This window comes from Astatotilapia calliptera, chromosome 18, assembly GCF_900246225.1.
Source record: "Astatotilapia calliptera chromosome 18, fAstCal1.2, whole genome shotgun sequence".
Lineage (NCBI taxonomy): Eukaryota > Metazoa > Chordata > Actinopteri > Cichliformes > Cichlidae > Astatotilapia > Astatotilapia calliptera.
This window is the reverse complement of record NC_039319.1, coordinates 24121629-24133720: the sequence shown is the minus strand read 5'-3', so window position 1 is coordinate 24133720 and position 12092 is coordinate 24121629. Positions and strand designations below refer to the sequence as shown.

At 40.6% G+C, this 12092-nt stretch overlaps 1 protein-coding gene across 5 annotated transcripts in view; it reads right to left on the bottom strand.

Moving 5' to 3' along the window:
* Positions 1 to 12092, bottom strand: part of LOC113010567 (probable cation-transporting ATPase 13A3) — a 29986-nt gene that overhangs the window by 14317 nt on the left and 3577 nt on the right. For all 5 annotated transcript variants that reach the window (XM_026149684.1, XM_026149685.1, XM_026149683.1 and 2 more), the window contains exons 2-10: positions 11436 to 11505; positions 3181 to 3354; positions 2868 to 3047; positions 2680 to 2750; positions 1857 to 1940; positions 1669 to 1738; positions 1445 to 1579; positions 1276 to 1348; positions 1036 to 1167 (exon numbers count right to left, since the gene is read on the bottom strand). In XM_026149684.1, coding sequence (XP_026005469.1) covers positions 1036 to 1167; positions 1276 to 1348; positions 1445 to 1579; positions 1669 to 1738; positions 1857 to 1940; positions 2680 to 2750; positions 2868 to 3047; positions 3181 to 3354; positions 11436 to 11505 — 989 coding nt within the window. The remainder of the gene's footprint in view (positions 1 to 1035; positions 1168 to 1275; positions 1349 to 1444; positions 1580 to 1668; positions 1739 to 1856; positions 1941 to 2679; positions 2751 to 2867; positions 3048 to 3180; positions 3355 to 11435; positions 11506 to 12092) is intronic.

Here is a 12092-nt window from a genome sequence, read left to right as displayed (position 1 = left end):
AAATATAAAAATTCTATGATGTAAAAAATGTTATTATCAGATGATAGGCAAACAGATGACTTTTAAAATGAGAACACTAGAGATGCAGAAAATAAAACATCTCAGAGCTCGCATCATTCCCATTCACATATAGGCAGGCTTCAGCGTCCACCTGGCTTCAAGTCACCTCGCTGGACAGCTTTGGAAAATGTGAAGAAGGAAGGCATTTTGAACTTTTGTAATTTTTCCAAACCATGAATCGTAGCGCTAATTAAAGACTGGACGATGCTTTTAGTTTACTCACTGGTTGGGGTGGAAAAAGTCCAATTTCAAAGTATATTAGCGTGTTTTCCTTTAGTTGGTAAACAATAATGTGCAAATGTTAGAAGATGCTTGCCTTGGATCCAGGTACATCTGGGTCCATGTTTTCAGGACGAGCTTCTACGTTCTAATGTGACTACTGCAAAGCCCCGCCCACATGCTCTTAAAAACCTCCTGTTTGTGAACGCCAGCCAATCAGAGTAAAATTATCTTAAACTGAGCAAAGTGTGAGGTGCCTTAACAGCTTTCTAACTGAGAGCAAAAGGTCAGAGAAGGATATGATGTCCAAATCTATGGATTCATTCAAGGAAAGCAGATGAACTTTGCATAAGTTCGAGCCTGCTGAACTTGTTTTAAAGGACCAGTGATGATACAATAAAGTAATGTATGACAATGTGGGCAAAAAAAAAAAAGAAGAAAAAAAAAATGTAATGATGACATAATAGCTCATCAGGTTATTCCCTGTAAAATGACAAATGTGACCTAAGTTCTTCTGAACTGTGGACGGGCAAAGAACGCCTCGCCGTGGCATAAGCTAATCAGTCCTTCAGCTAGACGAGCTAAAAATCAAAGCCAGCTTAATCTTTGATATATTGTAGCAGTGACGGAAGTACCAGCTGCCTCTCACGAACAGTCATAAAGTGTAAAGAGATAAGTGACGAGAGATAACCACTGATTCCTGGAAGAACGGTAGTAACTTTTCTCCACGGCGAGCGCGGCGAAGAGCAGTCTCACCTGTCAGCATGCTCTCGTTCACAATGCAGGTTCCGTAGACGAGCACTGCGTCGCACGGCATTATCATCCCATTCGCTGGAATGGCGATGACATCGCCGGGCACGAGCTCCGTTGACATGGCCTGTTCAATATCTGTGGTCAAGATCATGAAAGAAGACTTTGGATACACACTGTCTCTGTAGCCAGTCACAAGGCAAAGCAGCTATTAGCTGTGTGTCATGATCAGAGATGAAAACATGCCTTTATTCCCTCTGCACACAGAAACACGAACCACGCTGTGGGCTGCCACCATGTCGTGCAGCATGACGTATTGCTGAAAGGAGAAGAAAAACAGCTCTTGAAAGGCACCAGAACACAACTGCGTTGAAAACGGGTGACCGAGAGCAGAGCCGTCTCAGGCATGACCCACCTTTTTAATGGTGTACAGTGAGGTAGCGATAGAAATGATGGACATTAAAACAATGGCCGAGGCATAATAATAATAATCTTCAAAGCTCCAGAGAATAATGCTGAAGAGCTGGAAGATGTAAAATGGGTTCAAGACCTGAAAAAAAAAACATGCAAACAGGGGGAATTAGAAGAAATGATAGATGTGCTGTAAGAAAATATGTTATGCAAGAGCTTGAAACTCACCTCCTTTACCAGAAGCTTTAACAGAGAGGGCACTCTCACTGCAATCTCATTCTCCCCAAAAAACAGCCTCCTGATAAAGAAGAATCCAATTTGTCCATCATGAAAAATCCATCTGCTGCTTCTTCATTTTTTTTTTTAAATGAGCAAATAACTTAAGAAAACAGCCTGTAAGAAAGCCCAGCATGTACCTGTAGTCTTGTAATGTTTTAGAAAGCCCAGAGCTGTGCTCAGAGTGAAGGCTTGCACAGCTCACATTCACATCCTCCAGGCCTCTAGAAAATGAATACAATTCATGTCAACTGCAGCTGAGCAGAGCAACACACACACCGACCGGGCATAACATTATGAGCACTGACAGGTGAAGTGAATAACACTGATTATCTCTTCATCGTGGCAGCTGTGAGTGGGTGGGATGTATTAGGAAGCAAGTGAACATTTTGTCCTCAAAGGTGATGTGTTACAAGCTGGAAAATCTGGGAAGTGTGAAGATTTAAGAGTCTGACGAGGGCCAAATTGTGATGGCTGGGCAACTGAGTCAGAGCATCTCCAAAGCTGCAGCTATCGTGGGGCGTTCTCGGTCTGCAGGGGTCACTGCTTCATGTATGCAGGATGTGCAGGAGAAACAAGTCGGACCCATGGACACCCCACCTCCTAACTTACATGACCTAAAGGATCCATTGTTTGGTGGGGGCTGTTTTGGCAGCAAAAGGGGGACCAACACAATATTAGGCAGGTGGTCATAATGTTATGCCTTATCGGTGTGTATCTGATCATGCAGAACCTGGCAAAAACTATGCAATCAACAAAAAAAACTATTCTGTTACACCTCCTCACGCTTTTACGTTTAAAGCATATATAATATATATAGCATATATAATTTATATATATATAAATTTATATATTCATATAATTTAACTGAATTTGTAAAAAAAAAAAAAAGCTGTAATACATGTAGCACATCAAATATTCTGAACACAAGACTACAGCACACATACTCAGTGGGATGCTTACTTGTATAATTCAAAGTTCTGCATCACATCATTCCAGTAGTATCGAGCGCTGTGGTGGACGAAATAGTGAACCTGAGAGGGGGAGAGGGGAGAATCCAAACACTTAGTCTGTGAAACAGATTTGTTTAAAATGGGTTAGTTAGAAAACTATCAAATGGTAACAGGAGACACGGCTTCATACTAAAGTACCTGAACCAGCTGCCTGTGAGAAAACTGTCCGTAGCAGTCTTCGTGTACAGCGCTGACACCAAGGTCTCCGTCTCCATTTGTTACCTGGCTTTCAGGCTGGGAAGCCAAACTGTCAAAGGGCTTCTTCCCAGGAGCCAACATCACATGCACTTTGGCTCGAAACCACTGTCTGAACTCATCCTGAGGTAACAATATAAAGCAGCACAGTTTTCCTGTTCGTGAGGCCACACCAAATTTATCAGACACAGTATGGAACAGTATGTGTGCCACAGAAATAAAATGCTTCATTTCAATATTAAACTACAGCACATACCGTTGTCCTGAGCAGCACTGTGTGTGCGTCCTTCAGCGTGGTGTGAGTACAGGTGCTCTTCACACCCCACTCAGGTAACCAGTAGAGGAGCAGCAGCAGGAGACCACCAGAGCAAATAACACCTGCGCCCACCAGGATCATCTTCCACAGACAGGGTCTGTAACCCGACACCTCCTGCACAGATACGCTAACATGTTAACATGGCTGCGTAGTTGTCTCTTGTCTGTAAAACACCTGGTAATATGCTGGATTCAAGGACTTATTTCAGCCACAGATTAATTAATAGACAAGTGATTCTCTAGTAAGTATTTCCCAAAGCAGGTGGATGGTGTGCACTGGAATGCATCAGGAATGGCATCCTTCTTGCAATCCACCCTTTTATCTGTGATTGGGACCGGCACAAGGAGCTCGCTAGCTTGTGACCCCCCCCCTGAAGCTGGTGCCTCCCCCCAGTCTCAAACCAGGGATGGACGGACAAAACCTGCATTATTTCATCTAACTGAAACTGAATTTGAAATCAAAGATATTCAATGTGTAATAAATACTAAGAGAATTGGAAAAACATATTAGTGACTTATCCTAATCTGGAGTCTAACACCGATTTACATCTTATATGTTAATGCACAGCTAGCTAGAGGTGGGACTCAGTAGACAACCCACAATACAATATTACTGTGATTATTAACATTGTGTGACCTGCTGAGCACTGCAGTGACATATGTTGTTCAACTACAAATTATGTCCTCAAAGTTAAACTTTATCAGTATCTGTTTTGTTGCAATACGATAAAGTTATCTCACGTCAGTTATTTTTTGGCTGCAAAATGAGATCATCAAGCGTACCAACACTGTCCTTAAAACCTGCTTTAAATGTAAGACAGTCTGCTATCAGTCTGTGAATGAATGGTAATTACGTGCAATCTGTTTCTGATAATACACCAATTAACTGCGACAAATCATTGAAAAAAAAAAAAAAAAAAAAAAAACGAACATCAATGCTGTCTACATAAAAAGAAATTCACATTTAACAGTAATTCATACACTCAACAAAAATATAAACGCAACACCTTTGTTACTGCTCTCATTCCCCATGGGATGGACGTAGAGACCTAAAATTCATTCCAGATACACAATATAACCATCCCTCCCAAACAGTGGTCACAAATCAGTCCAAATGTGTGGTAGTGGGCACATCTGCTATATTGAGATAATCCATCCCACCTCACAGGTGTGCCACATCAGGATGCTGATCTGACATCATGAGTAGTGCACAGGTGTACCTCAGACTGCCCACAACAAAAGGCCACCCTGGAATGTGCAGTTTTGTCTCACAGCAAAATGCCACAGATGCCACAAGCAATGAGGGAGCGTGCAATTGGCATGCTGACAGCAGGAATGTCAACCAGATCTGTCGCCCGTGCATTGAATGTTCATTTCTCAACCATAAGCCGTCTCAGAGAATATGGCAGCACATCCAACCGGCCTCACAACCGCAGACCTCGTGTAACCACACCAGCCCAGGACCTCCACATCCAGGTTCACCTCCAAGATCGTCTGAGACCAGCCACCCAGACAGCTGCTGGAACAATTGGTTTGCACAACCAAACAATTTCTGCACAAACTGTCAGAAACCGTCTCAGGGACGCTCAACTGCATGCCCGTCGTCCTCATCGGGGTCTTGACCTGACTCCAGCTCGTCGCCGTAACAGACTTGTGTGGGCAAATGCTCACATTCGATGGCGTCTGGCACGTTGGAGAGGTGTGCGCTTCACGGATGAATCATGGTTCACATTGTTCAGGGCAGATGGCAGCTGAGAATGTCCCAGTTCTTGCATGCCCAGCATGCTCACCGGACATGTCACCCATTGAGCATGTTCGGGATGTGCTTGACCGGCGTATACGACAGTGTGTACCAGTTCCCACGAATATCCAACAACCTCGCACAGCCATTGAAGTGGAGTGGACCAACATTCCACAGGCCACAATTGACAATCTGATAGACTCCATGCGACGATGTGTTGCACTGCATGAGGCAAATGGTGGTCACACCAGATACTGACCGGTTCTGGGTCCCCAGACCCCCAATAGCGCAAAAAAACTGCACATTCCAGGGTGGCCTTTTGTTGTGGGCAGTCTGAGGTACACCTGTGCACTACTCATGATGTCAGATCAGCATCCTGATGTGGCACACCTGTGAGGTGGGATGGATTATCTCAATATAGCAGATGTGCCCACTACCACACATTTGGACTGATTTGTGACCACTGTTTGGGAGGGATGGTTATATTGTGTATCTGGAATGAATTTTAGGTCTCTACGTCCATCCCATGGGGAATGGGAGCAGTAACAAAGGTGTTGCGTTTATATTTTTGTTGAGTGTATTTAATTATCAGAGTTTAAGTTTGTAGTTTTTCCATCGTATTTTAATTAATTTAACAAAAAAAAAAATTTTTGGTGTCTATATCGATACAATATCGCAACACAAAATGCAGCTATGCTGTATCAATTACCCCCCACCCCATTACTAGTTACCTTTTTTAAGAAGGATGCATACTTAATTGCTCCCAGTATAAAGAAACTGTTGATACTACCGTAATCATAGGGGTGGGAAGTAACGAAGTACAAATACTTTTTAAGTGTACTTAAGTAGAAATTTCAGGTATCTATGGAAGCCCATTTCCGCAAGTAAAAAAAAAAAATAAATAAATAAATAAATAAATAAATAAATAAATAAATCCATAACTTGAAATTTTGAGTTATTTTTTAAAATTTCAACTTATTAACTCAAAATTTTGAGAAAAGTAACTCGAAATTTCAAGTTAGCTCTGCCAATCAGTAATCTATGTGAATGATGTCATTTCCTTGTTACCCGGAAGCTGAAACCTTCAGCTACAAATGCTACAGCTAAGCTACCAGTATTACATCCAGTCATGAATCCACAGATTGCTGAGTATTTTCAGCGTGGCTTCAAAAATGATGAAATCCTTGTGTTATTAGCTGAATCACATGGCGTTACTATCAGCAAACGTACTCGCGAAAGAGCCAATTTGTTGCGATCCGGTTATAGTGCGCGTTACTCTGCGCCATATGCTTCCAGGTAACAAGAAAGTGACCTCATTCACCTAGATTACTGATTGGCAGAGCTAACACGAAATTTCGAGAAAATAACTCGAAATTTTGACCTATGGATACTTGTTTTTTTTGGGGGGGGGGGGGGGGGGGGTTTAGTGGCGGAAACGGGCTTCCATAGGTATCTGTACTTTACTTGAGGTTTTTTTTTTTTTTTTAAACAACTTTTTATTTTTACGCTCTACGTTTTTAAACAAATATCTGTACTTTCTAATCCTTATATTTTCAAAACAGACTCATTACCTTAGGTTTAAGGCATTTGAGGAGAGTTATTATTTCATGACTTTCAGATATCAAACCGACTTGAGCCTAAACAGTAACACATGAAAGGCCATCCTGTTCCAGTACTATTCGGCAAGTGATGTGCCATAAAAAGAGATTAAAGATGTAAAAAAAACTGCCTGGTAAAGTTAAAGGGATTAAAGTGAGGCGTGTTTTCTTTTTTTTTGGTACAGTACCAGAATGACTGCAGGTGTCCAGAAGTTGCAGTACTTCAGCATCTAGCTAGCCCCACGAAAGATGAGCGAGCATAAAGGCAGTAATGTTTTGTAAATGGCAGCTAATTTCAAATACAGCATTTCTATCAGCAAACACACAAACAGTTTGTGTGCAGTTTATCTGCTAACTAAAGGTCGAGCTGCTGGTTTTCACAAGGAGAGAAAAGAAAGAGAGCCAACTTCACTCAGAGATGGAGAAAGATGACAAAGACAGGAAAGGAAGAGAGGTTAGATTTAAAGGTAAGGATGGCTCATTGGTGTTTGACTAACTGGAAATGTAAATCTTACATGTAAGTCCCCTTTTTTTTTTAAATCAGATACTGGGTCTGTACATGTCACATTATGATGTTTTGCAGCAGGTTGCACAATATGAAAAACAAACTGAGGTAGACTAACTGTGCTATTTAAAGGATACACGAAAATCCTCTGCAAGTTAGCACAGGATAAACAGGTTTGTTTGCTGCACTGTGATGAGTTTAAAGTAAAGAACAGTGTGTGACCGGTGCACAGTGGCTAAGGTTTCATGGTCAGAGTTAGGTTACATGAAGGGTGGCAGAGATGATGATGCTGAGATCCATTCACTGAATTCACCTTCATACCAACTTTATAGTGTCTAATATAAAGACAGCATAAACTGTGTACTGTATCGAGGATGGAAATCAGTAACATCTGCTGACATCTGGTTGAATAAAGTTGTGTATTTTGAATTTATTGTGGTTAAATTCATATTCTATTAAACAGATTCAGGCTGACTACAATTAGAACTACAAAAATTTGCATTTCCTGCGAAAATGCTGTGTGGATGCCTTAATGCTGAAAAAAAGCTGAAAAGGTTGAAAAGTTGCAAAAAGTTGCATGGCGGTGAAGAAACTGAAAATTCTGCTGAAAACAGGTGAAGAAGCAGAAATGTTTTGCTGAAAAGTGGTGAAAATCAAAAAATTCTACTGAAAGGGGTAAAGACGGAGAAATTTTTTCTGAAAAGTGTTGAAATTTTTTTTTTGCCGTGAGCAGGATTCGAACCTGGCCCTTCTGGTCTCACGGCAGCTACTCAGCTCACTGAGCCAAACTCATTCTCACAAAGAAGAGGTGGAGAGACTGACAATTCTGCTGAAATGAGCAGAAGCTGCTGAGATTTGTGCTGATAAGAGGTGAAAAGGCTAAAAATTTTGCTGAAAAGAGTTTAATGAGCAGAATTTCTGCAGAAAAGATGGAAAGAAGCAGAACGTTGCGCTGAAAAGAGGTGAATGAGCAGAATTTCTGCTGAAAAGTGTTAAAAAAAAAAAGTTTAACTGTTAACTGAAAGAAATGTTGCCATAAGCGGGATTTGAACCCGGGCCTCGCAGTCTGAGAACGGCTGCTCATCTCACTGAGCTAAAACACAGCTCAAACCGGCAAGGAAAATCAGTGACCACACTGATAATGTGGAAGAAATGGGCAAAAAATAAAAATTAAACTGAAAACTTTGCATGAAACAGCTGGCAGAAAGGTTCTTCAAAGAGCTACTTTCTTACTCCGAGTACATTTCAGAGCCTGTACTTTTTCACTTATACTTGAGTAAAGAAGTTGAATCAGTACTTCAACTTTTACTAGAGTATTTTTAAACAGTATCTGTACTTCTACTTAAATACAAAATCTCTGTACTTTTGCCACCTCTGCTAATCACTACATTCCTTTTGCATTACTCGCACTCTCACATAATTACCAGTTAACAACATAAGCTTTAGTTTCCAGTAGAGATGGACCGATCCGATATTATGTATCGGTATCGGTCCGATACTGACCTAAATTACTGGATCGGATATCGGAGAAAAATAAAAAATGTAATCCGATCCATTAAATATCACGAAAGCACCTCACAAAACTTGCAACACGCTGTAACTCACCTCAGAACGTTAGCACGTCGGAGCAGTATGCATCACGTGATAGAGCGGCTGTGGCATGCGGGACCTGTCGGTGGTCTGGATAGCATTTGGAGCTTCGCTAGCAACCCGGCATTTCATCTCCGACAAAGTTATCCCCGAGAGAAGTAAAGCAAGTGTGTAAGTCCATCTCTGAATGTTTGTAAAGCATTCCTGCGTTAAGCTTAACAAGCGATATATGGAGCGACTGCCTCTTCTCGCTGCTACTTCAATCATGAAACTGCTTAACTATCAGCTGATCGGCTTTTCTGTCGCGAGTTCGTCTCTCTTGTTTGCTTTTGGCCCACTTTGCACCAGAAAGAGGAAACCAGCAGCTGAACAACAGCAGCACGTTTAAGCTTGATCAGCTGTTGTTAGAATGTATTTAATATTACTTTCTACTCCAGGATCTTTTTCTACGTAGCTGACGCTGGTAACTGTGCAGGGGCGGATCTAGCAAAGTTTAGCCAGGGGGGCCGATAGGGCATGAACAGGGAAAAGGGGGCACAAAGACATACTTTTCTTTCTTATTCTCATTTAAAATGTCGAGCTTTTAATTATTTAATATTTATCTGAATCTTACACCCAAAGTTTTAATCTGATGTAAAATGTATAGAAGTCCATTATTGTATATAGTAACTGTTAAGTCTAATATACCCTAGTAAGCTATAGTACTTTTTCCTTTGGGAAGGTACCATCTGTGCAGTCTGCAATTTTGTTGAAGAAAGATGTTGAATCTATTTAATATTTCTTGAAAAAGAATTGATTTCTGTGCATTTTTTTTTCACACTGCATCAAATTAAGGTTGATTACGTCGATTAAGCATCATGAGGTGGAGCGTGAGGGGTGGTTCCTTATTTTTTATTTATTTCTTTTTGTTGTTGCTGGGAGTTGGAACCCTATTAGTTAGGTTGCTTAATATTTATGCTAAGTACTCTTTAAAATACCAGAATAGGGAGGATGGTGTAGGTTTAAGTTTATTAGATTGATCAGTATTGCTGAACTATGAAATTTTTTTTTTTTTTTTGCATACAGGTTTAACAGAATAGCTTTAGTGTAGTTGTTGTTTTAAACTTGAGTATGAACTTGCAGCAAGATATTTAAAAAACAGTTTTGTTGATTAAAAAACACTATATTGGATTCATATCGGTATCGGCAGATATCCAAACTTATGATATCGGTATCGGTCATAAAAAAAGTGGTATCGTGCCATCTCTAGTTTCCAGTCACACACACACACACACACACACACACACACACACACACACACACGCGCACGATCCTTGAACACAAAGCAATAATGTAAACCAGCCCAAAGAATCTTGAAAGCGATCACTATGGTGATTCTACCTCAGAAACACGTACAGGTAGGAATGGATGCTACATTTATATTTCAAAAATAGCGATAATCACTGCTTTTGTTACCTGTTGAGGTTCAGGCGGCTGCTGGTTTTGGCGTAGGCAAACATTCAGCGTTAACACTCTGGGTTCTTAGCTAGCTCTGTGTTAGCATGCTGTCTAATGTTTGCAAGGAGCTGATGATGTCAGTATAATGCGACTGTTTCTGCATCGTGTTCTTGTTCCCTCATGCAAAGAAAAAAGGTAATGCCCAAATTTCCACTCTTTAAATGTTGTACACCACTCCGGTTTTCCAGCTCTCTGCACATTAACTGAAATCAGCTGACTGTAGCCCAGCAGACAAAAATGATACACAAAATATGCCGTTTTAGTTCTACCTGCCTGACGTGCAGATAACTGGAGAGCCTTTGTAATTTAAGTACCGGCATAATTGCAACTTTAATACAGTAATCACATTGCATTCAGTTAGTGCATTACCAAAAAACATGTTACTTTGTAGCGAGTTACAACTATCAGTATATTGGATTAATGCAATGGCCTGCCAAATAATACTGTCTGCTTAGTGGTTCAGACCATCCAAGTATTTATTGGTCTGTTACTGAACGCCAGTTAGCCATGTCCATGTGTTACAGGAAAAATGATTCTATGTTTCTTTACCTTCTTTTAAATGTGCAAGCATGCCCTTTTGTCTATGGTTAGATTAGTTTAGAATTATCTTTTTAGACTTTCTCAGCAAAGACATACTGTTTTGGGACATATTGTTTTAGATTGTTTTATCTGTCACAGCTTTCTCCCAGCTCTCTGCTGACGAGACTAGCGCCACATATGGAGTTGTTTATTTTATCTGTTTTGTATTTTCTTATCCTGTTCTCACTGTCTTTCCTATAAAAAGTGCCCAGCCTCTGTACACGTTGTGAGTTGTTCTTAGCAGCTCACCCGTGTACACGTTTGATAAAGAAAGTAACTTTGTCTCATTGTGTCTTTATTTCTCCTGGGTTTTTTACAGAGTTTTCCCCCAACACCATGCGTTTTGCCCATAGTTTATGGCTTCCTAGTGTTAGGTGATAACTTAGCTCTCCACCCACATGTCTAAATATTATAACTTCTGGATCTAGTAAACCAACGGGCCAACAGTAACACAGTTGAGGCTTTAACACGCCAAGTCCACAGACCATTGGCTGATGTCCATCTGTAGTAAACACAACCTGCTTCCTTCAGAACAACAACAACAACAAAAAACAAAAAACAGTTGTACCCATCTGACTGAAACTCACTCTTCTTTTACACAATACTTACACACACTGGTGCATTTACATGCCAAAAGTAGATGATATGAGAAAACCAAAAAGTGAAATAACTGAAATGATACTCACCATCTCATCCTCCAGGCCTGGGCTGATGAGCTTCACCTCGTTCGCCTTCATTTTCTCAGAAGTCCCGAAACTACGAAGAAATGCAAAAAAGTATAACTTGTCACCACTGTATACCCCGCAGGTGTGTCATCACTAGTGGAAGCTCTTCAGCTATCAAGGATCTCTTCAACTCTGTGTAGTCGATAAAGGTCCTTCAATAGCAGTCAAGGGCATAAAATGACTTCATTTTATAGTCTCTCAAGAGATAGCAACCTAAACTAATAATGAAGTCAGCCATTTATTATTTATTAATTTTTTCCTATTTGGCTTTTCATCATTGGAGATGAAAATAAAGTTAGATACAAGTCAAACAACATAACGACAAGGACAAAAATCTTATCCGTGAGATAACCGATGAGGTGTCTGTGTGGAAGAAAGATCTGTCACCGAACCCGCCTGAACTGAAAAATGCTCCAACGTAGGGCTGGGCGATATGACCCAAAATTCATATCTCGATATTTTTTAGCTGGATGGCGATATAAGATATATATCTCGATTTTTTTTTAAGCCATAAAGTAAGAACAAAAAGAGAGTTCTTAGTCAAAGCTGTGTCCCAGATGTCACACAGGCACTTTTATTAACATACAGCACAGATGTACATGAAAAATTACTCAAAAT